This window comes from Phasianus colchicus, chromosome 3 (assembly GCF_987193195.1).
Source record: "Phasianus colchicus chromosome 3, bPhaCol1.hap1.1, whole genome shotgun sequence".
In the NCBI taxonomy this organism is placed as follows: domain Eukaryota; kingdom Metazoa; phylum Chordata; class Aves; order Galliformes; family Phasianidae; genus Phasianus; species Phasianus colchicus.
This window is the reverse complement of record NC_143438.1, coordinates 521,912-546,377: the sequence shown is the minus strand read 5'-3', so window position 1 is coordinate 546,377 and position 24,466 is coordinate 521,912. Positions and strand designations below refer to the sequence as shown.

Sequence of the window (24,466 nt, the reverse complement as noted above, 5' to 3'; positions counted from 1 at the left end):
CAACCTGGTCTTCCAGGGACAGAGCATCCACAACCTCTCTGGGCAGCCTCTTCCAGCACCTCACCATGCTCTCTCTATAGATCTTCTCCTGACAGCGAATCTAAACCTTCTCTCCTTGAGCTTAAAACCATTCCCCTTGTCCTGTCACTGTCTACCCTTGTTACAAGTTGATTCCCATCCTGTTTATAATCCCCATTTAAATACTGGAAGGCTGCAATGAGGTCTCCTCTCAGCCTTCTCTTGACTCAACAAGCCCAGCTCCCTCAGCCTGTTTTTGTGGCTCTCCTCTGGACCCTCTCCAGCAGCTCCACATCTTTCCTGTATTGGAGGCCCCAGGCCTGGAGACAGATGGGGCCCCACGAGGGCAAAGTAGAGAGGGACAATCACTTCCCCGTCCCTGCTGGCCACCTCTCTTCTGACGGAGCCCAGGAATAGTCTTTACAAATGCTATTTCTGTCTTTAAGATGCTTTCCTTGCTATCCTGCCAACTACAACAAATGTTCTGCTCAGAAAGAAGCAAAATTGTTTCTGACAGGTAAAACATTCACAGGTAGGCTAATAATCATGTGCAGAAAGAAGAGCTTAACTCACTCCGAAGAGGCTTTCTAGCTATGCAGCACTCCTTCTCAAAAAGCATCCTAGGTCCAAGAGGTATGTTCCCTTCAGTGACTGGCCTTCATATGAGCCCAGAACGTCTCCAGTCCACTTTTTCTGGCCACATCCGTTCACCAGGTGCTCAATCAGCACTTCAAGCTGTGACCTAACAGTTCTGCAGTGACGATGGGAAGGCAGGTAGCATTACAGAATACATTTTTGAGACAGAATGTGAAGATTCTGTTTACACGTGGAGCAGAATGTACTTTCAAATATGGGGCTTTTTATCTTCAATAAATGACTGTGGTGATCTCCATCTTTGTCCAGCACCATCACCCAATATTATTTTATTGTTGGAAAAATATGTTCAGATTAAGCTTCACTGTATTGAACCACTTGAAGACGTAGCACAAATTTCCTTATAAAACTTAGTAGCTTATCTTTAACTCAGGCCACATTATAATTTATCTTTATGCCAGGTTCTTATCCTTTTCATCATGGGAATAGGATATAAAAATGTATTTGGTATGAATAGAATTATATGTATATATAGCTCTATAGAGATCTATGTCATGGAGAGTCTTATGGACTTTAGGTTCCCTAAGTATCTAAATGGTTAAAATTGAAGTTTGACAGTATTTGCAATTTAAAGAAAAAGACAAACTGAGAAGTTGTACTGGAGCAGTTCACCTTTGGTGTAAGACAGATCATCCTTTACAGGTTTAACTACATCCAATTTATAGCATGCGCTGTTGAATCTTCAAAATCTTAGAATCGTATTTAAAAATAAAAATAAAAAAGGTTAATAAACATGGTGTGATAACAGAGCTGGATGCCATGTCTGCATCACTTCTGTAGACATCATTCAGCAAAAATTCAAAATAATCTCGGGTAATTCAGTTCTCTGGATCTTTTTTACCTATGACGGAATATGGAGAAAGAGGGTAATTATTCAAAAAGTCCTTCTGCTTTTTGGGCAGAAGCAAAAGAAAAAGAGAGAAAAAAAGAAAGTGTGTGGTTGCGTGTATTCACAATCTTTCCAGTAGAAAACTCATTACTAGTTGTCGGGAGGTTTTATGTATAAACAGATTTCTAGCCTTACATTTCTTACAGTGATAGTAGGAATAGCTCTTAGGAAGGTATAACATAGAAATATTTAAGCAGAGCTTGCTCTTCTTCAGATTTTAAAAACAGATGTATTTTTGTCCATATAATCATGTTATCAAACCTTCAAGTAAGATTCCTGAAGTCTAAAACAATTGAATTGTATCAATGTTTATACACACAGGTAAATACAAACAGGAAAAGAGCAGACTTCAGAACTATGCCCCTATAGTACCAAGTGCTTAAAACAACATTTCTGAACTTTCAGTGAACTTAAGGCAATCTTAAACGAAGTCGAGTTTTTCACTTACTCATTATTAATCCAAGATGCTTTTGATTTTGAGCATGAACCTTTAAGTGCTAGCACACTACTTTCTGGAATGTACCTGTGGTAACTTTCGGTTTGGGGTAGTAACTCAAATTTAAATTTTGTTAGCTCTTGTTCTTTCTTTGTTTTTTGTTGTGGGTGTTGAGGGTTTTTTGTTTTTGTTTGGTTGGTTGATTTTAGGGATTAGAGGAGTAAAAAATCTTTGGACGTTTAATAATCCTTTGAGAAGATCACTGGCTGCTGATTATACATTCTACACTAAATATCTGGTGGTTTCATGGTTGATAACTGCAAAGACAAGAAGTAGAAAATACATGAGCAGTGAAGCAGCTAGCAATTTTCACATTAAAAAAAAAAAAAAGACATAAAAAAGATTAACGATTAACACCTTTCCAAAACAGAATTCCAGTTAATAAGTTTGTAGTTGGAATTCTGAAATGCTGATGGGCTCTTAGAGACAGGATTTTTCTTCTATACTGAAGACAATTCAGCATCTGTGGAAATTGCAGAGCAGTCTTTAATACAGATCTTGGCTCAGTATCAGCAGCTGCAGGTGTTTAAAAAATGATAGGAATATTCGTTCATACATCAGGCAGGCATAGAGACTGTAAAAACAAATATATACAGATTTTGGTTTGTGTGTGCAATCTGGAACAATCAAGTTCCCCCCCTTTATGTATGTCTGTTACATTAATTCGCTCTAAGATTTAGAAATCTTTCATAGATATGTCTCCCATGCTGGTCAAAAAGCAGGTTTATGTGATGAGGCGCATTTTGCAGTAGTGTCAAGACCTGGTAGAATGTGAAAACCCTAACCTCTTATCACTGAAGACTTAGGGAAAGTTTGGGTTAAGGTAGGGACTGAATTTTCTGTATCTGAATTTGTCATTCCTTGCACATTAGTTTAAATTATTCAAAGGGAAAACCAATTTTTTTAATACAGCAGTGCAAATCAATACCACTCATTCTCCTGTCAAAATAGGAGTCATATCATTATAATTAGGGAGAAAAGAAAAGGGGAAAAGGTTTAGTAAGCAGAAAGTTATTTATTTATTCTTTGATTATTTTTGAGTTACAGTTGTAGTTTGTAATCATTTTATTCTTTAAATACATCTATGCACCTATAGGTATGAAGATAATAGTTATTTTTACACTATGTCCTAAATCATGTCCAGGTTTAATCCCAGTTTTGAAAGGAGCCATCATGTGCGCATCTAACCATGTGCCAGTGCTGTTTTTTTCCAATCAGTATCTTTTTATTTTTAATAGCAAGCACAAAATTTACAGAAATGAGGATAAAAGATCAATTGGAACAGAATTTTTCTGAATTCTTTTGTAAGCAGGCCCCAGAATGTTTGGTTTTTAATTAATTTACTATTAAGAAACCTAAATTTCAGTGTTTGGGTGTGTTGTTGTTTGTTTGTTTTTGTTTATTTGGTTGGTTGTTTTTTTGTTCATTTGTTTGTTTTGTTATTATTTCCATGTTTTGTTTTTACCAGCTCATTTGGTCCTTAAAACAGCTGTGGGCTTCCCAAAGCAGAAGCCAGGAAAGCTTCTTACTTCATGGGCGAACAAATCCAAACAACAGCTGGGCTAGTTCCAGGGCTGGCAGATCCATTGCAAATCCCATGCTGCTGTGAACCTGTGATTCCTCCTTTCAGAAGTCAGTGATCTTGAACACTTCATACATTAACCCATTGTGCATTTTAATAGGAAAACTGAAGATTTGTAAGGAAATTGTCATGCAGATTGTTTGCTGCTATTAATTTTGTCAGGTAGTGTCTTGCTCCAATTTATAGGAGTGAGAGAAGATTCTTCTAATATACGTATACCCAACAGCAAGATTAAGACACAACGGGTCAAATGTTAGCCCGACCAGTTTATTACAAATCTTAGTAATTTAGGGAGATGGGAAAGGAAAGACGGGCAATAGGAAAGATAGGAAATAAAAGCAAGGAGTCATTGTAGGAAGCAAAAGAGAAATAGTCACCACCACCAATTCCAGCACTGCTCATAGTTCAGACGATTTTCAATAGTAGTTTTTCAATTGACAACAACTATGACAACAGTACAAACTTATTTATAAGTCCAAAGTGGTCGAGTCAGCTCTCTTTGGAGTGGCAGCTTCTGGCTTTGGGATTTCAGCAAAAACTCCTTTGTTCCCATCTTCCAGGCCTTGCCAGGAGATTAGAGGGAGCAGGGAGGTGCCCACCTGCATTCTGTTTTTCACAGGACACAATGGTATCATTCCCCAGTTCTCCCATACCAAGCTGGAGTTATTTGGTCACAGGCCAGATCTTCTGCCAGTAAACAATCCTGAACACTCTCTTCCTCCAAAGAAATGCTTTCAAATGTAAAATTGTCCACAAAGTGATGTTGATTGCTACACAGCAACACTCATCTCTCATCTCCTAGATAAGTCAGACTCTTGTCACAAGCAATGCCTCAGAAAGCAAGCTTTGAGCCAAAAACAAAGACTGAAGATAGTCAGTTTTAGTCTTCTCTGAGGATGTGTTGGCAGAATTACCTTTTCAGATATCCTCAACATGGTCATTAAATAGTTTCTCCAAGTCCCCATCTCCTTGTCAGGGTGTCACCTGTCCTTCCATATGACCAGAACCAAACTCTGAGCCAGTTTTTTTTTTTTTTTCTGGCTTTAAAAATACAAATCTTAATGGTTATTAGTCTTGCCATCATGTTGTAACAGTCCCCAGCTATCTCTTCAAGATGAATTCATCTGGAGGTGGTGATTCTTGCCTGTTTGGTTTTTTAAAATGTTTTAAGATAAATCTCAGTATTCATATACTGAGTGTATATTTATAAACTGTTGCAAAGGACATCACATAAACAGTTTCAATAAGTTAAGAATTTGCATTCCAAAGTCTTGCTGAATATAACCACTTGCCATTTTATGTGCAGGTAGGTAACACTGCCCCTGAACTATGATCACATCTCTTTCAGACCTCCTTCATCTCCAGAATCTGAGTCCCTGTCTCTTTTAACAAACATTGCAGGCCATTGACAAGAGGTTTGTAGGGCTGGAATACTTGGTGGTGGCTGATGTCCACACTGCACAACTTTAATGCTGTTTTATTTCAGACTTTTCCTTGTTTGGGTTTGTGATTTTGCACATGCCTACTAGAGTCTGGAATTGTTTAGGTGCTCTTCTGAAGACAATCTTCCTGTTTGGTTTTGCTCCAGCTTCCTGTGAATCAAAAACATAGCAAGTGGAGACAGTTAAGAGACTTGATTAATTAAAAAAACAAAGAAGGCAGACTTGGATTCTTTCTGCCTTTTATCCCAAAAAGACAAGTCATAAAACCTTGCATTATTTACAACTTGTTCACAATTGTATATAGTCACAATTATTTTTCAAACCTCATTCTATCTGAGTGAGCTAAAACAACACAAACTATTTGATTGTACAGAGATAAGCAAAAATAATGGCAATGTTAAATCTGAGATGACAGGATAAAATTTCTGATAAACTTCATGTGAAAAGAAATACTGAGACATTAATCTCTCATTCATTGAAATGACATGATTTGGGCAGTGTCAACAAGATATGCTTTTCTAAATTAAACTGAAATATCAGAAGTAATTTGAATTACTAACCATAAAATCATAGAATCATAGAATCACTCGAGTTGAAAGGGAACTTTAAAGGTCATCGATTTCAATAGGGATGTATACAGATAGATCAGGTAGCTTAGAGTCCTGTCCAGCCTCATGCTAAATGTCTCCAGGATCTGGGTATCCGCCATACTTCTGAGCAACCTGTTCCAGTGCTTCAATACCCTCATATCCAGACTAAATCTACCCTCTTTTTGTTTGAACTCATTTCTCCTTGCCCTGTCACTACAATCCTGCTGAAGATTCTGTCCCCTTCTTTCTAATAGCCCCCCTTTAGATAATTGAAAGGTCACTATTAAGTCTCCCCGGATCTTTCTATTTTCAGGCTGAGCAGCCCCAGCTCTTTCAGCTGGTCTTTGTGGAAGAGGTGTTCCATCCCATGGATCATCTTTATGGCCCTCCTCTGGACGTGCTTCAACTGGTCCATGTCTCTCTTTACTGAAGACTCCATATCTGGATTTGGTACGCCATGTGACGTTTCACCAATACAGAGTAGAGGAACAGGATCACCTCCCTTGACTTTCTTGCCATGTTTCTTCTGATGCAGCTCAGGATGTGGTTGGCTTTTTGGTCTGCGAGGGCACATTGCTGGCTCATGTCCAGCTTGCATCCACCAGTATCCCCACATCTCTTTTGGCAGGGCTGTGTTCAATCCTTTCATCCCTCAGCTTTTATTGATAGTGAGAGTTGCCATGACCCAGGGGCAAAACTTTGAGTTTGGATCTGTTGAACCTCATGATGTTCTCATGGCCCCACAGCTTGAGCCTGTTTACGTTTCTCTGAATATCATCCTGTCCCTCAGGTGTGTCAGCCATACCACACAGCTTGATGTCACCCACAAACTTACTGACGGTGCACTCAGTCTCACTGTTGATGTCATTGATCAGGGTCTTAAAGAGCATCAAACCCAGTACTGACCCCTGAAGGACACCACTCATCACTATCTCCATCCAGCCATTGAGCCGTTGACCACTGGGTATGATCTTGCAATCAGTTTCTCATCCATCAAACACTCCACCCACCAAATCTATATCTTTCCAATTTAGAGAAAAGGATGTTACGGAGAACTATGGCAAAAGTCTTACTGAGGTCCAGATAGATGACATCAGTGGCTCCTCCCTTGTCCATTTGCAGTTACACCATCATAGAAGGCCATTAGGTGGTCAGGAAGGACTTGACCTTGGTGAAGTCATGCAGGTAGTCTTCTTATCACCTCCTTCTCTTCCATGTGCCTTTGCAAGGTTTCCAGGAGAAAACTTCCGTGATCCAGGAGGAAATGCTCCATGATCTTCCCCAGCACAGACATGAGACTGACAGGCCAGTAGTTCCCTGGGTCATCCTTTTCCCTTTCTTAAGAATGGGTGCAACATTGCCTTTTCTCCAGTCACCAGGGACTTCACCTGACTACCATGACTTTTCAAATGTCATTGAAAGTGTCTTTGTGACTACATCAGCTAATTCTCTCAGAACTCCTGGATGCATCTCATTGAGACCCATAGATTTATGGATGTTCAGGTTCCTCAGGTGGTTGCAATCCTGATCTTCACTTACAGTAGGAGGGACATTGCTTCACCAGTCCCCACCTTCCATACTGTCTGCTCAAGGGCTGTGTGAATAGCAGTCCCCAGTGAAGAATGAGGTAAAAAAAATGTTGCTGAGTACTTCAGCCTTCTCCTTGTTCACTGTTACCAGTCTGCTTGTATTGCTCACTAAGGGGGGTATGCCCTCTTGGGTTTTCCTTTTCTGGTTTACATACCTGTAGAAGTCTTTCTTGTTCTTTGCACCCCTATCCAAGTCCAGTTCCAGTTGAGCCTTGGCCTTCCTGTTTGCAACCATACACAGTCTGTCAGCATCCCTATACTCTTCCTTGTCCCTGCTTCCTTTGCCTGTGCATAGATTTCTACTTGCTCTTCTGTTTGACCAGCCTGTCCCTGTTCAACCATACCAGTCTCCCACCTTCCATATTCATGACTTGCTTCACCCAGGAATGGAAAGCTTTTGTGCTCTGAGAACAGCTTCCTTAATGGTCTGCCACCTCTGCTCTGCTCTGCTCCCTTTTCCCTGAAGACAGATTATCAGGAGATCTGTTGATTAACTCCCTGAGGAGCTAGTGTTTTCTAAAAGTTAGCATCCTTATTTTCTTCTTTGTATGTCCTGTATTCCCCAGGAGTGTGAACTCTACTGTAACATGTTTGCTGCAGCCCAGACAGCCTCCAATCCCACTGTGACTGGACAGTTCACTTGTGGTAAACAAAAGGTGCAGTACTGCAGTCCCCTGGTGGGGAAATACCATACTGCAAAATAGAACATTTCAGCATGACCTGAATGAAAGAACATGGTAGCCAACTTATTGGTCACTGCACATTCTACAGCATAACCACATTAACTTACTGATCTAAATATTCTTCCACTAAGTGACCATGTAAAACTTGGTGCTTTTTAGCCACTCCAAGTGTGCACTGATTATCTGCACAAGTGCTTCTCAAGTAGCTAAGAAGAGTTCTGAAACTATTTAATATATTTCAAATGACAGGGTTTTTTTCTTAATTTTACTGTGGAGTTGTGTTTTGCTAGCATTGTACAAAATTAGGAAGAGATTTTGTATCATTACATTCCAGAAGAAATCTGGAATGCCTATTTTGTAGTCTGTCAACAAAAATATACCATGTACCTCATTTCAAAACCAGAGCATGTTTCCGAGGGAACTTTTTATAAACTCTTTAGTCAGTGAAGAGGCAATCCAAGAGCTCCTAGGCAACACCAATGTTCATAAATCCATGGGACCCAATGGGATGCATCCACGGGTGCTGAGGGAGCTGGCGGAGGTGATTGCTGAACCGCTCTCTGTCTGTCGTCTTTGAGAGGTCTTGGAGAATGGGGGAGGTGCCTGAAGACTGGAGGATAGCCAATGTCACTCCAGTCTTCAAAAAGGGCAAGAAGGAAGATCCAGGTAATTACAGGCCAGTCAGCCTCACCTCTGTCCCTGGAAAGGTGATGGAGCAGCTTGTGCTGGATGCCATCTCTAGACAACTGGAAGAAAAGGAGGTTATCAGGAGTAATCAGCACGGGTTCACCAGGGGGAGGTCGTGCTTGACCAACCTGGTAGCCTTCTATGATGTTGTCACTGGCTGGGTGGATGGGGGGAAAGCAGTGGATGTGGTCTACCTTGATTTCAGCAAGGCATTTGATACTGTCTCCCACAGCATCCTTATAACAAAGCTGAGGAAGTGAGTGGACAGTGAGGTGGGTTGAGAACTGGCTGACTGGCAGAGCGCAGAGGGTTGTCATTGGAGGTACAGAGTCTGGTTGGAGACCTGTAACCAGCGGTGTTCCTCAGGTGCTGGGTCCGGTCTTGTTCAACATCTTCATCAATGACCTTGATGAGGGGATAGTGGACACCCTCAGCAAGTTTGCTGATGATACGGATTTGGGAGGATTGGCTGACACACCCGAAGGCTGTGCTGCCATTCAGCAAGACCTGGACAGGCTGGAGAGCTGGGCAGTAAGAAACCAGATGAGGTTTAACAAAAGCAAGTGTAGAGTCTTGCACCTAGGGAGGAATAATTGCATGCACTGGTACAGGTTGGGGGATGACCTGCTGGAGAGGAGCTCTGCAGAGAGGGACCTGGGTGTCCTGGTGGACGACAGGTTGGCCATGAGCCAGCAGTGTGCCCTTGTGGCCAAAAAGGCCAATGGCATTCTGGGGTGCATTAAAAAGAGTGTGGCCAGCAGGTCGAGGGAGGTGATCCTCCCCCTGGTAAGGCCTCATCTGGAGTACTGTGTCCAGTTCTGGGCTCCCCAGTACAAAAAAGACAGGGATCTCTTGGAAAGAGTCCAGCGGAGGACCCCAAAGATGGTGAAGGGCCTGGAGCATCTCCCCTGTGAAGAAAGGCTGAGTGAACTGGGTCTGTTTAGCCTTGAGAAGAGAAGACTGAGAGGGGACCTGATCCAGGTCTATAAATATCTAAGGTGTGGGGGGCAGAGTGGCGAGGCCGGACTGTTTTCACAGAATCACAGAATCACAGAATCAAATGTGCGCAAGAACTTCTTTACAGTGAGGTGACGGAGCACTGGAACAGGCTGCCCAGGGAGGTTGTGGAGTCTCCTTCTCTGGAGATATTCAAGAGCCGCCTGGATGCCTACTTGTGCGACCTGGTGTAGGGATCCTGCTTTTGCAGGGGGGTTGGACTCGATGATCTCTGGAGGTCCCTTCCAACTCCTACGATTCTGTGATTCTGTGATTCTTTTTCTTAATATTTCTTGGCTGTATTTGAATAGTCTGCATGCTCTTGACCAACATTTGTGTATTCACCTTCCATTTAGTTACTGTCTGAAAGTGAACATAAACAAAAAAAAACAATACAACTCTACAAAGTATGGATGCTTTGGCTCCAGAGGTGCTGTTAACACACAAAGCTTTTTGTTGGATTTCATCCTGCTACCATTCAGCTCTGTAGCCAGAATGAAGGAGTTAATTATATGTGCAGCCTTCCTAATAGGTCATGTGGAGATTGTTGGCTATTAATGAGAGTTTGGTGTTAGCAAGAGAGCTGTCCTTTGAAAGGCTGTAAACTGCTCTAGTGACTGTCAGCTGCCACACAACCATGGTTGCTTTTTATCTAGATGTTGAAGTGATCTTTCCGGAGAACCGTAGTCAGTTTTTCTCTACATTTTGTCTCAAGTCCTGCTTCTCAAGAGGCAAATTCCTAAGTGGAGCAGAGCAGAGCTGTTGGAGGTGAGGGTAGGAACTAAGACCCAGATCAGATAAACTTCTCTGAAGAGCATTCTACCCTGATCTCTTTCTTTGCAAGAGGTGCTGTAGAGCAGCAGCCAGCTTGCCCTGACTCCAGAAAGATTCCTCTGCAAATCCTTTGTACATATGTGTCTGCACATCGGCTGCTTAGTTTAAGACAGAATTATTAATTGTTGCGCATTTAAGTGTCTCAAGTTACTCATTTAAATGATTTTTTTTTCCCCCAGAAATTCCTGTGTTGGAACTTAGTGTCTCAATTTAAAATTGCAATAAATTTTGGCAAGTTTTAAACTTGTCTGAAATTATTATCCAGAAGAAGCTATAAACCATTGAATCTCTTTCTGCTCTTTCTCAGTGCTATCATTTTGTGCAGTTGTCACAAAGATTAGTTCTGGTTTAGGTATCTTTTCATTAAAACAAAATAAAAACACTGAAATACAGTATTCAAGGAGAAAAGTTGTAATTCAAAACTTGCTTTTTTATCAGGCATTTTCAGATCACTTAGAGCTAAATAGCACTGCAGGCATGTTTGAATATCTCCTTCATATAGGGGCAAAAGTTTCTTTTTTGTTTCCATTTAGTATCCTCTTTCAGTGCTGAATCTGCAGCTACAGACAAGAGGCTGTAGTATTAGAAAGTTGGATTGCCTCAGCTTGCTGAGAAATGTTGAAAAAAAATGAATTCTGTGACTTGTTTTCAGGGAAATGTAGGTTGATGTACATGCTTTTATTTTATAAAGAGTAAAAATTCTTTCTGTCATGCTCTTCAGACTTTTTTTTTCTGATGTTGACAGGGACATGGAGAAACAAACAGATGAGTACATTTATTGTTCTTTTTATATAATGAAGATGACTGTTTATTCAGCTAAATACAGTAATTCTCAATCCATATATACTCATTTGAAATTTTACAAAAATGCTCATAAGCATTCAGCGAAGCTGTGAAAATGTATACAGATGGATGTATTGTGTTTCATTCATTTACACGTTTGATAATTTAAATTGAGGAGGTGAATGTATCATGTCAGAGGATCCAAAATCAGCATATGGGAGTACAGTCACCCCAGAGAATACCAAATATGTGCTGCTGGAAATTTGATTGCTCCTTCCCAGCCCCAAGTTTCCCAGACAGTAGCTAGTTCTTTTGAAACTTGTCAAAAATGCAACTTCAGATTCCTTTTTGTACCTCAGGTAGGCCTCAGAGGTTGTTTGGGAGACCATACCTTTTTCTATTAGCAGAAAAGCCTTTTTCTTTTTGCAAGCTTCCATTATATCATTGCTGGTAATATTTTGGGTAAGCAGTAGGAGTTTTCCTTCTGAAATCTTAGATGACTTGAATGTAATTCTCTCCTAGTGCTGTATCAAAGGCATTCCACTTGGTAGAAAGGAAGCAATGAGGAAATCATGTGAATACATTTCAAGAAGAAGGCATAACCAGAGAAGATTCTGAAGAGGGAAAACTAGTACTGAGGAGTAAATTCCTTGGTTATGTATTATGCAATTGGAGACATCAATTTGTAGTTCTCCTGAAGTTTATTAGTACTTAAAGTAGCTTGAAATTAATTTAGTAGCTTTTTCTTTTTCCCAAGGATTTATTTGTCCAGATGTTTCCGCTCTCATTCTCTTTTGTTTCTTTTTATATATATTTGTCACTGTTTTTACAGCAAAATGTCATTCTTCAGACAGTTATTTTATGTTGTATCAGTGTTTTCCTTCCCCTGCATTGTATTACTCTGCATTTAATATAACCTTATACATTTTGTAGTGGTCCCTTGTTTCATACGTGCAAATTCTATTTTATTCCCATACAGTTAATAAGAAGGGATGTCATGTTAAGGCTGAGTGTGCTGTCTACATGTTGTTAATTTTAAGCACTCATATGGGGAATCCACATAGATCCAAGAATGGCAAAAAATAAATGCTATATGGATATTTTGCTCTTTTCTAATCTGCTAACCACTACAGTTTCTTCCTCCTTTTGGTAGTATTTTAAACATTGCTATGTTATGCTGCCAGATTGGTCACTCCCTTCCACCCCTATGATTCTATAATTCTTGGTTATTGGATTTCCCTCTACATTGGCTGTATACTTTTCATTACTTTATGGTAGATTGAAAAAAAATGTTGTGAAATTCCGCTTGCGTTACTACTTCAGTTTCAGCAGAGTAAGTATCTCCTTAGTGTTGGACCCAGAGTAGGTCAAGAATAAATTCATGACATTTGTCAGTCTTTAAGATGTGTCTTTGAAAAGAAAGTAAACCTCCAAAACTCCCTTTTAAAGTAGCTCTTGTCTTTCCAGATATCTTATTTGCTTGATAAAATATTTTCATCGCTTCTTTTTCATGCCCATTAGCAGTATCTATGCTGCTAACAGTCTTACCTGACTGCAGGTTTGGATACTGCATTTTTTCACCTCTGATTGCTTTTTTCTTGTCAGTAATATGGGCCTGATAAAAGATTGGACACAGATAGTTGTCTTACTCCTGATAAAACAAGTGTTGGGCAAATGGAATGCATTTAATATGCTCAATTAATGCAAATCAACATTGATCTTACATGTGAAGTTCACTCAGGAGTATCTTACTAAGCCTGTGAATGTGTAAATCTCCTGGATCATAAGATCTTTGTGGATAATTTGTACATTAGGCATACAGTAACAAACAAATGTATAACCTTGAAGTATAGTAAATCGGTTCATTTTAGCAGCACTTACTTCCACACGGACTTCTTTTAATACCCATGTCACAAATAGGAAGCAGATGTGTTCATTAATTGGTTCTATTAATGATTATTTGTTTGCTGCCTGGTATTTTATTCACTGTAGTATCATTTTACAAAGTGCTGGTCTTGAAGGATAGGATAAGTGGTTCTCTACACAGCAAAGAGCTGATTTACTTAACTCCATCCATTTTGGTACAGAGCACAACCCACATGAGAATGTAAAGGTCAGCAGGATTGAGTCCCAACATTTTAAAGTATTGTCTCAAATTACAACAAATTCCCTAAGTTTTCAAAGTGCCACTGATAGGATACACAACAGCTTTTAGACTACGCTGTTTTCAGTGGAACTGAGCATATTTCTGTTTTCAAAAGCAACAAAAAGTTTTATTGTCTCAGAGAATGTGCTGTGAATAGAATTCATATAACAGCAACTTGGCACTTTTTTAATACAACCCTTTGGGAAGCTTGGCTGTATTTATCGTGCTCAGAATCTCAGCGTAAAAGCTTTTGTTACTGTTAAATCAAACTCCTACATAACTAATGATTAATAGAAATATTTCTAGAACTTTTTATGTTGTTTCCAGCCATGATATTTGATTTTGAACATAAATGTTCTCAGCTTGATTTCATCCTTGTTCCTTTCCTCCTCCTCTCTGCTAGAGACAGTATTTGCTAGTGACAGTATTGATTTCCACCCGTTTGATTATTTTATCTCCATACCTTTTTACCTTTTTCTGCACCCAGCTGATAACGTACCAACAGTTGTAGTTTTCACTATTCCCATAGGTAATAGACATCTGTATTTTTCTTTTTACTGCTGTTGTTTTCAAGTGTATGCTGCCACTTATGTAGTAGTCATTGACAAAAAGATGTAAACAGATTTTTTTTTTTTTTTTAATCAAAAGATAATGGGAAACTATCTAGATCTTTCTAGATAGTGAATGAGGTGTCTTGCAGCAGTTGGGTAGATATTAAGAAATCCCATTTCTGTGTTGTCTATATTATTTCAACAAGAGCAGGTGAAAGAATACCACTTGTAACTCACTTTTGATTTAAGTTATTCACTGAATTTATTTTCACTGGACAAACTATCATGTTTGTCCATATCATGGCAGCCTGAAAATTAAGATTGTTTTGTCCTCTAATCTTGTAACTGGTTCCTTTTCCTTCCCCATTATCCCCTTTACCTCTCTTAGTCCTTCAGCATTTCCAAGATCTGCTTATAGATATCTTCATTTGTATTTTGTTAAAGCTTCAGTTTGACTTCTTATTCCCCTCCAGCATCCTCTTAAACCATGAGAGTTCTTCTCTGTCCACTTCAAGCCTGCAAGTTTCCAGGCTTTCCAGGCTTTTCCCCTTCAGATCCCTTTGGAATGCAGTATTGAAGGTCAATTCCCATTCTCTCTCTCCTTCACTGTGTTTTGTTGCTTGGTTTCTATTTTAGAATACACATACACTGTAATACATTTAGTCAAGTTGATCTGGAAAGCACTTGGAGAAGTCATTTCTCTGGACTTTTATGAGCACAAATAGCCACCATCTGACAGCTTTTATCTGGATTTTGTTCATGAGCTTACGAATTTTTGACCAATTATTTGAGTGTCTTACTGCTTCTGATACAGTATGATAAGACGTGAGTTTGTGGCAATCAATTCTTCTATCGAATTCGCTTCTATTCATTTGATTTGTGAGATGTAACAGAGAGCAACTCCTGTAGCTTTAGGTCTTTTGCCACCAAGTGCTGGAGTAAAGGGATATTCAATCATGACTATTTAAATGCTCTATTATAAGACATGAAATTGAAAAGGGATTTTAATTTACATGGATGAAGAATTCTCAAAAATATCTTCTGACATTTTTTTCTTATTGCTGAACTTAGAAATTGATTTTATTTCCTGGCATGACAGACAAAAGAATGAAGAAAGTAATGCTGCCAGTTGGTCAATTTTCAAAACTAACTTAATGGAATAAAAATCAATGCAGCTATATTATTTGTCATTATTTTATCACCAGTAACATTCAAACATGGTAATATTTAATCCTTATGTTAAAATGTGAAAATATTTCAGTTACAATTTTCAGAGCAAAAAAGCAAAAAAACACTCTTGGGAGGACAGATTTATGTAGACAGGTTTGGGTTTTCTTTTTTCTCAATTTTGGAAAACTGAGTTCTGCACAAACTGAACAGTTTTGTATTTTTTGTACCAGCATATAGTTGTTCCATTAATTGCAGCAATTTAAATAGAACAAATTAATACTTGCATTTGCAAATTACAAGCTGTGAACCTCCTTTCCCCCAGCAAATAGCATTTCCATCTTATGTGGTTGAAAGATGTGTACTTGAAACTTGAGGATAAGCTTGGGTGCCTAATTTCCTGTGTGACAGACTTGCAGTACTTGGTCTTTAGAGACTTCCTGCATTGGCTGATAATCTTATTTGGGGAAAAAAAATGAGAACATAATTTGTTTTGTTTGGCTGTTTTCCCCCAGTGATCACTTCTGTTTTCCGCCTGTACTTTCCCCAATAAAATAAGGTCTCTTATTGATTTTTTTAAAGAAAAGTCTTACAATCTAGCCTATGTAATAATAGTAAACCAATATGCAAGCCATGGATTTGGCTTAACAGATGAGAGGTTTTTTAAAAAATAATTTTCATTTTAATATTTTAATTTCTCCTTACCTACTGCCTTTGGTTTAACCCTTGGCTACTGGTATGACAGCCCTTTGGGCTTGTGACATTTGAGATCTGGAAACTGTCCTTTTAAAGAAGAAAGTCAAGGTTGTTACATACTTTCTGGGACATATGAAATGGCATTTTAGAGATGTATTTAGAGAAGTATTGGAAGACTCTTGATAAAATCCTGGATACTGCTGAGCTTCTGATAATGGCCTCTTTTGTTTTACAAATTTACTTCATGAGAACAGAAAGCCAGATTTCTGCATAAGTTTTGTATAGATAGGGATTAAATTCAGTAAGCTGGGCCAGAATCTCAGAAAATGAAAAATGCAAAGTTAATAACACAGTCCATCACCACATGAAGATGGGCATACTGAGAGGATAGATGATATAGGATAACTTCCTGGTTCAGGTATTAGAAGGACCATGCCAAGGAGAAGCCGTACTGGACCTGGTGCTCACCAGTGCAGAGGAGAGCACTAGAGGGTTTAAGATTGGAGGCAGCCTGGGCTGCAGTGATAACGCCCTGGTGGAGTTTGTGATCTTGAGGAATGCAGGCCTGGCAAAAAGTAGAGTTAGGACCCTGAACTTCAGGAAAGCAACTTCCAGCTGATAAGGAACAGCTGGGTGGGATCTCCTGGGAAAACATCCTTGAGGGCATAGGAACAGAACAGAGCTAGCAGCTCTTTAAAGACACTCTTCTAAGACTGCAAGAGTTCTCCATCCCCCAGCAGAAGAAACTGAGCAGAGGAGGAGGGCGACTAGCACAGCTGAGCAAAGACCCACAGCTTAAACTGAGAGCAAAGAGGGAAACGTACAGAAAGTGGAAGCAGGGTTGTGTAGCCTGTGAAGAATATAGGGATGTTGTACACATGTGCAGAGATAGCATCAGGAAAGCCAAGGCAAAGATGGAGCTGAACTTGACAGGCGATTTGAAAAATAAAAAGGAGTTCTACAAGTACATAGATAGGAGGAGATAGACCAAGAAGATCATAGGTTACCTCTCTGATAAATGAGAATGAAGAACTGGCTTCCTCAGACATGGAAAAATCTGAGGTGTTCAGTAATTGCTTTGCCTCAGACTTCACTGGTGGTCAGGTTCCTCCCCATGTCTGTTAGGACCCTGAACCTCTAGGTGAGGGTGAGAGGAGTGAATTCTGTCCCACGGTAACAGTGGAACAAATCCAAGACCTTCTCATGAAACTGAATGTATACAAGTCCATGGGCCAGGTGATATCTATCCTAGGGTTCTAAGAGATGGCTGATGTGGCTGCCAAGCTACTCTTCATCATAATTGACAAATTTGACAAATCATGGCTGTTGGGTGAAATCCCCAGTGACAGGAAGAAAGGAAACATTACTTCCATTTTCAAGAAAGGGAAAAAGAAAGATCCAGGAGCGACAGGCCAGTGAGCCACACCTCTGTACCCGGGAAGATCATGGAGCAGAACCTCTTAGGTACCGTGTTAAGGCACATACAAGATGTAGAGGTGATCCAGGACAGCCAGCATGGCATCACCAACGCCAAATCTTGCCTGACCAACCTGATAGCCTTCTGTAATGGAGCGACAGCACTGGGAGACAGGGGAAGGGCAACAGATGTCATCTCTTTGGGCTTCTGCAAAGCCATTAAAAGGATCTTTACCTGGCATAAGGATAAATTATAACGTGGCCTGAGTTAAAGATAAGCTGCTAAACTTTATAAGGAAATTTGTGCTACATCTTCAAGTGGTTCACTACTATATAATCAATGAATATTAAGATCTTATAATTAGGAAATAAACAAGAGAGTTAGACAAAACAGATAAAGATAACAAAAAAAAAAAAAAGCTAGTATACTTACCCATATCCTGGGCTCACTTATGAAACACCAGCAGAGTAGATCACCAGAAGAAATCCCTCCCTGCTGGTAGTCAGCTCTTAAATGGGTCTAGGAGAGGTGCAGCCAGGCTCCACCCATTCCAGCAGCACAGGTGAATCGCCTTCACCTGTGCTCACATGGCTGACTCATTGCTCGTCTCAGGTGATCAATCGGAGGTTCAGGTCGTGATTCAGCAGTTCCCATACGACCACACTGAAGCTTAATCTGAACATATTTTTTCAACAATAAAATAATATTGGGTGATGGTGCTGGACAAAGATGGAGATCACCACAGTCATTTATTGAAGATAAAAAGCCCCATATTTGAAAGTACATTCTGCTCCACGTGTAAACAGAATCTTCACATTCTGTCTCAAAAATGTATTCTGTAATGCTACCTGCCTTCCCATCGTCACTGCAGAACTGTTAGGTCACAGCTTGAAGTGCTGATTGAGCACCTGGTGAACGGATGTGGCCAGAAAAAGTGGACTGGAGACGTTCTGGGCTCATATGAAGGCCAGTCACTGAAGGGAACATACCTCTTGGACCTAGGATGCTTTTTGAGAAGGAGTGCTGCATAGCTAGAAAGCCTCTTCGGAGTGAGTTAAGCTCTTCTTTCTGCACATGATTATTAGCCTACCTGTGAATGTTTTACCTGTCAGAAACAATTTTGCTTCTTTCTGAGCAGAACATTTGTTGTAGTTGGCAGGATAGCAAGGAAAGCATCTTAAAGACAGAAATAGCATTTGTAAAGACTATTCCTGGGCTCCGTCAGAAGAGAGGTGGCCAGCAGGGACGGGGAAGTGATTGTCCCTCTCTACTTTGCCCTCGTGGGGCCCCATCTGTCTCCAGGCCTGGGGCCTCCAATACAGGAAAGATGTGGAGCTGCTGGAGAGGGTCCAGAGGAGAGCCACAAAAACAGGCTGAGGGAGCTGGGCTTGTTGAGTCAAGAGAAGGCTGAGAGGAGACCTCATTGCAGCCTTCCAGTATTTAAATGGGGATTATAAACAGGATGGGAATCAACTTGTAACAAGGGTAGACAGTGACAGGACAAGGGGAATGGTTTTAAGCTCAAGGAGAGAAGGTTTAGATTCGCTGTCAGGAGAAGATCTATAGAGAGAGCATGGTGAGGTGCTGGAAGAGGCTGCCCAGAGAGGTTGTGGATGCTCTGTCCCTGGAAGACCAGGTTGGATGGGGCCCTGGTAACCCGGTTTACTACCCGATCTGGAGGTTGGTGGCCCTGCCTGTGGCAGGGGGGTTGGAACTTGATGATCCTTGAGGTCCTTTCCAACCCAAGGCATTCTACAATTCTATTCCACAATGCAGAAGATCTCTCTTGAAAAGGAGTTACCTGGACACATCCCAGGGTTTCTAGCATCTCTGTAGCATTCTGCTGTGGAGGCAGTAGAAAAATGGGGACCATTTAGGAGTTACGGGGACATTCCCAAGTTGCCATCTTGTATGGCTGAATTTCTTGGAAAATTTGAGAAATCATATTTTGACTACTAGGGAAAGGCAGCTTAATGCATCAACTGTGGCATGGCCACAACTAGTAGCATTCAAGTACTAGTAGCATTCAAGTACTTCCAGTACTTGAAGTGAGCATATAAACAGGAGTGGGAATGGCTGTTTATGAGGGTGGATAGTGATAGGACAAGGTGAAATGGTTTTAAACTGAGACATGGGAGGTTTGGGTTATATTAGGAGGAAGTTTTTCACACAGAGGATGGTGACGCACTGGAACAGGTTGCCCAAGGAGGTTGTGGATCCTTGGAACATTCAAGGCCAATGTCTCGCTCCAATTTATAGGAGGGAGAGGAGGTTCTTTTAATATATGTATACCCGGCATGAGATTAAGAAACAATGGTTCAAATGTTGGTCCAACCAGTTTACTATAAATCCTAATCAGGAAGATGGGGAAGGAAAGGATGGTGACTATTATGAATTAGACTGACGGGGAAGGGAGGGAGGGCGATAGAAAAGATAGGAAAGAAGCAAGAATTGCGTGAAGTGGGGATAGTCACCACCAGGATCCAGCAGCGGTCCCGTTGCACGCTGTTTCAAAGATCCGAGGCAAAAGCAGCGTGGAGAGAGCAGCAGCAGCATGGCCAGCCTTGGGCAGCAAGCAGGTAGCAGGAAGAAGTCTCAGAGCCAATCCAGGAGGAAGCAGCAGGACTCAGGTAGCAGGCCCAGGAGAGTCTTTCAGCATGCAGGAATTCCGTAGCGAGGAATCTGATGGCAGGCACCTCTATTCTTCTTCAGCATCGTGGTAGAGCGCAGAGCAAGTCAGAAAAGAGAGAGGCAGATTGTGAGGCTTCTCATGTCAGAAACCTCTTCTTCTTTTGAGGAATCTGTTGCTAGAAAACCTCACCTCATGGTTGTAGGTCCCCTTTTTATCTTCCTTGTTCTGCCAGCGTGGCACTCCTGGGCACTTGGGTAAGAGTCATGTGCAGCACCTCCTGAGATGGCCATCTTCCTTGAGATAAGTCCACACAAAAAACTGCTTCACGGCCATTAAGCTATGGCTTATCTCTCTCTCGTTGCCCCTGGCCTTGTCCATCTGGGTCCCTCAGACAAAGGATTTCACAACCCTTGCCCAAGATTTGTCCCTCAGTGTTCCCCAGACAAAGGTCATTATGGTCCTTTTGAACCCAAACCATTCTATGGTTCTTTCATTCTATGATATTGGATCTGTTGTCGTCCTTCCCTGCACAACCAAATATGTGTAAGCCATGCAATCAATACTCCCTAATGGGCAGCATTTCCAAGGTTCATTTGTTAACTGAGAACATGACACATATTGAATTTGTTTCTTCATAATGCATTTGGCATTAACAAGAAAATCTGTCAAACACCTCAGAGGTCACTCTATCTCATTTGTGGTATTCTTGTAATAAGCAAATAATTGTAATAAACAAATTGCAACAAACAAGTAAGTTTCTTATAATTAAAACTGAGCCAGAATTCTGAAGTTTTCCTTTCGCTGTGTGAAAGATTTTCACTATCCACTCCTCATTGGGATTGTTCATATGCTGTTATCTGGAAAGCTGCTCACCTGGGATCTGTGAAGCTTGGTCACATGCCCACTGCTTCTTATACGTGCCTTAAGTTTGGTGGTTACAAGCTGAATTTACCTTTTGTGTACAAAAAAATGTGTTTTAATTTCACTTTACTGTTATTACTTAGTATGAGCATATTCGTGTAAATATTTAGCTTAATTTCTCCAGCACCTAGGTCAGTTTCTACAAGTATTCCTTCCTGAAAAGTACTTTTTTGGGGAAGTATGTGGAATTTTGAAGATGTTATCAAAGAAATGCAGGAGTTTCAGCAAGGCTCTGACCAATGTTAATTAAGAATCACAACACTTTAGATCAGGGAAAAAAAAAAAAGAATGAAAATTGGAAATGAGATCTCTCTCCTCACTCTGCAGCAATCCCCGACCTCAGTCCCTTCTGTGTTGCAGGGCAAACACAAGCTGCAGGTGGACACCGGACTGGAAGGTTCCTGGTGTGGCCTCATCCCAATTGGGAGCTCCTGTGACAGCGTGACCACAACTGGTCTCAGGTGGAACCTTGGTAAGTCAGGGCCTCCCTTTTCCTTGTGGCCCCCCTTCCGGGGCCACACATTTCCCATGCATTGCTGAGCATCCACGCCAGCCTCACTGCCACCCAGGGTCTTCCTGCGCTGGGCATTGGAGTGTGGCACTCCATGCCTGCATCCTTGCTGGATCCCCTGCTTGTTTCTGGGAATGAAGTTTAAAAAAAAACCACAAATAATATTTAAAACTGAAATATTGCAGGCAGAGACATGTTTTCAAATTGGGAGTCACTGAACAGTTTAAATCGAACATTTGTTGGAGTTGTGATAAATTACCATCTAGATGCATTGCCCTCTATGGAGGAGATGCTGGGAGTGCCTGAAGTCCTTGTTACACATCAAAAAGTTACAACAAACAATAATGTGTTACAGATTATTAAGGCTACCTCACTTCCCCTGAACTGCTTTACATATATTATCTGTTTGTCAACTCTGAATGACTATATCTTTGTCTTTTTCTGAATTTAAAATGGGAAGAGAAGTGGGACAGCTATTTGTAGAGAAAGGTTTATTGACCAAAAACAAAGAAAAATTGAAATCATCTTCATTTTCTTGCCCGCTCTCCCACTGATTCCACTGAGTGATTCAGCTGTATTCACTAAAGAAAATAATAGGATATAAATACGGCATGAATTTCAGGGTATGAGAGACTGGCCAGATAAAAGGATGGAGAGCTGACTAGTGATGATTTCATTCTCTTAAACTGGGTTGAAGGCACTGAATGTTTAAGGGACTGTCTCTTTAAGTTTAAAAAAGTGAAATATTTTCATTTCTACTGATAAGTACATTTGACAGGTAAGTTACAGAATATTCCTCTGCTCACTCCTGCTGTGCAGTGAATGTTGTGGCAAGTTATACTGAGGGACCAGCCATTTCTCAGCAAATGTTCTGCCCTTCAGAGTGATCTGAAGATCAGATCAGCCTTACAGTAATGGGAGAAGTCTTTGATGCTTATATCATTCTATAAAATGCTGCTACCTGGATCAAAATGTGGTGAGCTCTGTGAGGTTGCTGTCCTTTCTTGAGGTTTTGGTTGGTTCGTTTAAAAAACAGGTTATTTATAATCAGAATTTTTTTTAGTTTAATGTCATAAATTTCATCAGTTTTAAAAGGTGGTCATTAGAAAGTAATTTTAAAGATTTGTCTGCTATCACCAATGACATGGCTTTGTTACTCCTGGAGTTATGATTTGTGAAGACTGCTGAAACTAAATGTCACCCTGTACAAAACAAAAATATTTTTGTACTTTTAAACAAAGTTTTCTACATGTTCCTGTTAAACGAGACAGTTTACCAATCTGCCTGTTCCAGTTTGAAGGGAACGCAGTGGGAGTTACATTAATAGCTCATAGCTAGGATGGGGTTGAGAAATTGTTTTCTTCATCTGTTTATAATTATGTTGTAACAAACTTCTTCAGCTTATTAGGAGACATAGCTAGTTGTGGACCTACTGGGATTTTTATTACACATAATTCTGTCTTTCTGGGAGACACCAAAGTACTGAAGTGCCTGTTGTTTCATGTTAACATGGCACTTTCATCCCATCTCCCATCCCATCCCATCTCCCTTGTTGCTCTCCATTTCCAAGACGGAACCTCAGGCCTTTACAGTCTTCCTTAGCAGTGTGTATACTGCATCCTGTTATAGGCTACACTTTCAGTCTCGGTATTCCTGTTTCTGATGGGTAGAGAGAGACTTCACAGCATTGGGATGGTTAGCTGATGGAGTGGGAACTCAGGTGCTGTTTTCTTCAGTCCATTAGGAAACAGAGAAGGATACTGAGAGGAACAGGAAAACCCACCTGATCAACACATGTCTAAGAGGCTCATGCCATAAGAGGAGTTTTAATTTATTTTTAACATGGGGCAGTTTATTCAGCACCAGGCCTGCTGGCAACTGATGGGGTCTGTCTGTGTCAAAGTGAGAAAACCATTCTAGCCCAGGAATTGCGAGGGCTCATTGAGAGTGCTTTAAGCTAGATTTGAAGGGAAAAGGGATAAAACCACTCTAACTTGAGATTGAAGGTAGTGTTCCAGGTCCAGGGGTGAGCCCAGCTGAAGTGTGTCTACTCTAACACATGCAGCATGAGCAACAAACAAGACAAGCTAGAAGAGTTTGTGTGACTGTAAAACTATGACTTAGTCACCTCCACCCAAACTTGGTGGGATCATTTTCATGACTCGAGTGTTGCAATGGAGAGAGCTATAAGCTCTTTAGGAGGGATAGGCAAGGAAGGAGAGGCAGTGGATTTGCTCTCTGTATTAAGGAGCATTTTGATGTCGTAGAGCTCAATACTGGGAATGATAATGTTGAGTCATTATGGATAAGGATCAGGGGAAGATGTGACACCCAACCAGTATGAAGAGACAGATGAAGTGTTCTGTAAGCAGTTGGCAGAATTCAAACAATTGCTGGTCCTTATTCTCATGGGGAGCATCAACTTACTTGACATTCACTGGAAATAGAATACAGCAGAGAGGAAACAGTCTAGGATGTTCCTTGACACAGGAGCAGGAACTTGGTGACACAGGAACAGGAACTTGGTAAGAGAGCCTACTAGAGGAAGTACACTATTTTACCTAATGTCTGACAAACAGAAAGAACAGTGGGACATTGTTTGAGTTCTCCATTCTTGGTGAAATTAGGATGGAGGTCAGACTTTAAGCTGTTTAGTACATTGGTACCCTTAGTACAAGGGTACCTTTAGTACCCTTACTACTTTAGTACTGGTACCCTTGGGAGTCAGTCCTGAAGTACAGTGGGGTCCAGAAAGGCTGGACATTCCTCAAGAAGGAAACCTTAAAGGCATGGGAACAGGCTGTCCCCCTGTTCCATACGATAAGCCAGCAAAGAAGACAAGCCAGGATGAACAGGGAACTGAGAGAGTTTACTGTCTTTGGAAGAAGGGTCAGACATATCGGGAATTGTACAGGGATGTTACTAGGGTATGCAGAGGGAAAATTAGAAAGCCAAAAGCCCAGGAAGAGCTTAGTCTGGTCACCATTGTTAAAGATAATTAAAAAAAATGTTTTTACAAATATGTTACTACCAGCAAGAGGAGGGCTAAGAAGAATCTCCGTCCTTGATTGGATGCAGTGGGGAACATTACCAGTGAGAATGAAAAAAAGGCTAAGTTTCTCAGTGCCTTCTTCAATTCTGTCCATAATAGTCAGACCAGCTATATTCAGGGTATTCAGACA

The 24,466-nt window shown here is 40.7% G+C and overlaps 1 protein-coding gene across 18 annotated transcripts in view; it reads left to right on the top strand.

The window, feature by feature from the left end:
- TPK1 (thiamin pyrophosphokinase 1) overlaps nucleotides 1-24,466 on the top strand; it is a 269,847-nt gene that overhangs the window by 176,170 nt on the left and 69,211 nt on the right. For all 18 annotated transcript variants that reach the window (XM_090136771.1, XM_090136770.1, XM_090136769.1 and 15 more), the window contains one exon: nucleotides 21,134-21,245. In XM_090136771.1, the coding sequence (XP_089992897.1) occupies nucleotides 21,134-21,245 (112 nt within the window). The remainder of the gene's footprint in view (nucleotides 1-21,133; nucleotides 21,246-24,466) is intronic.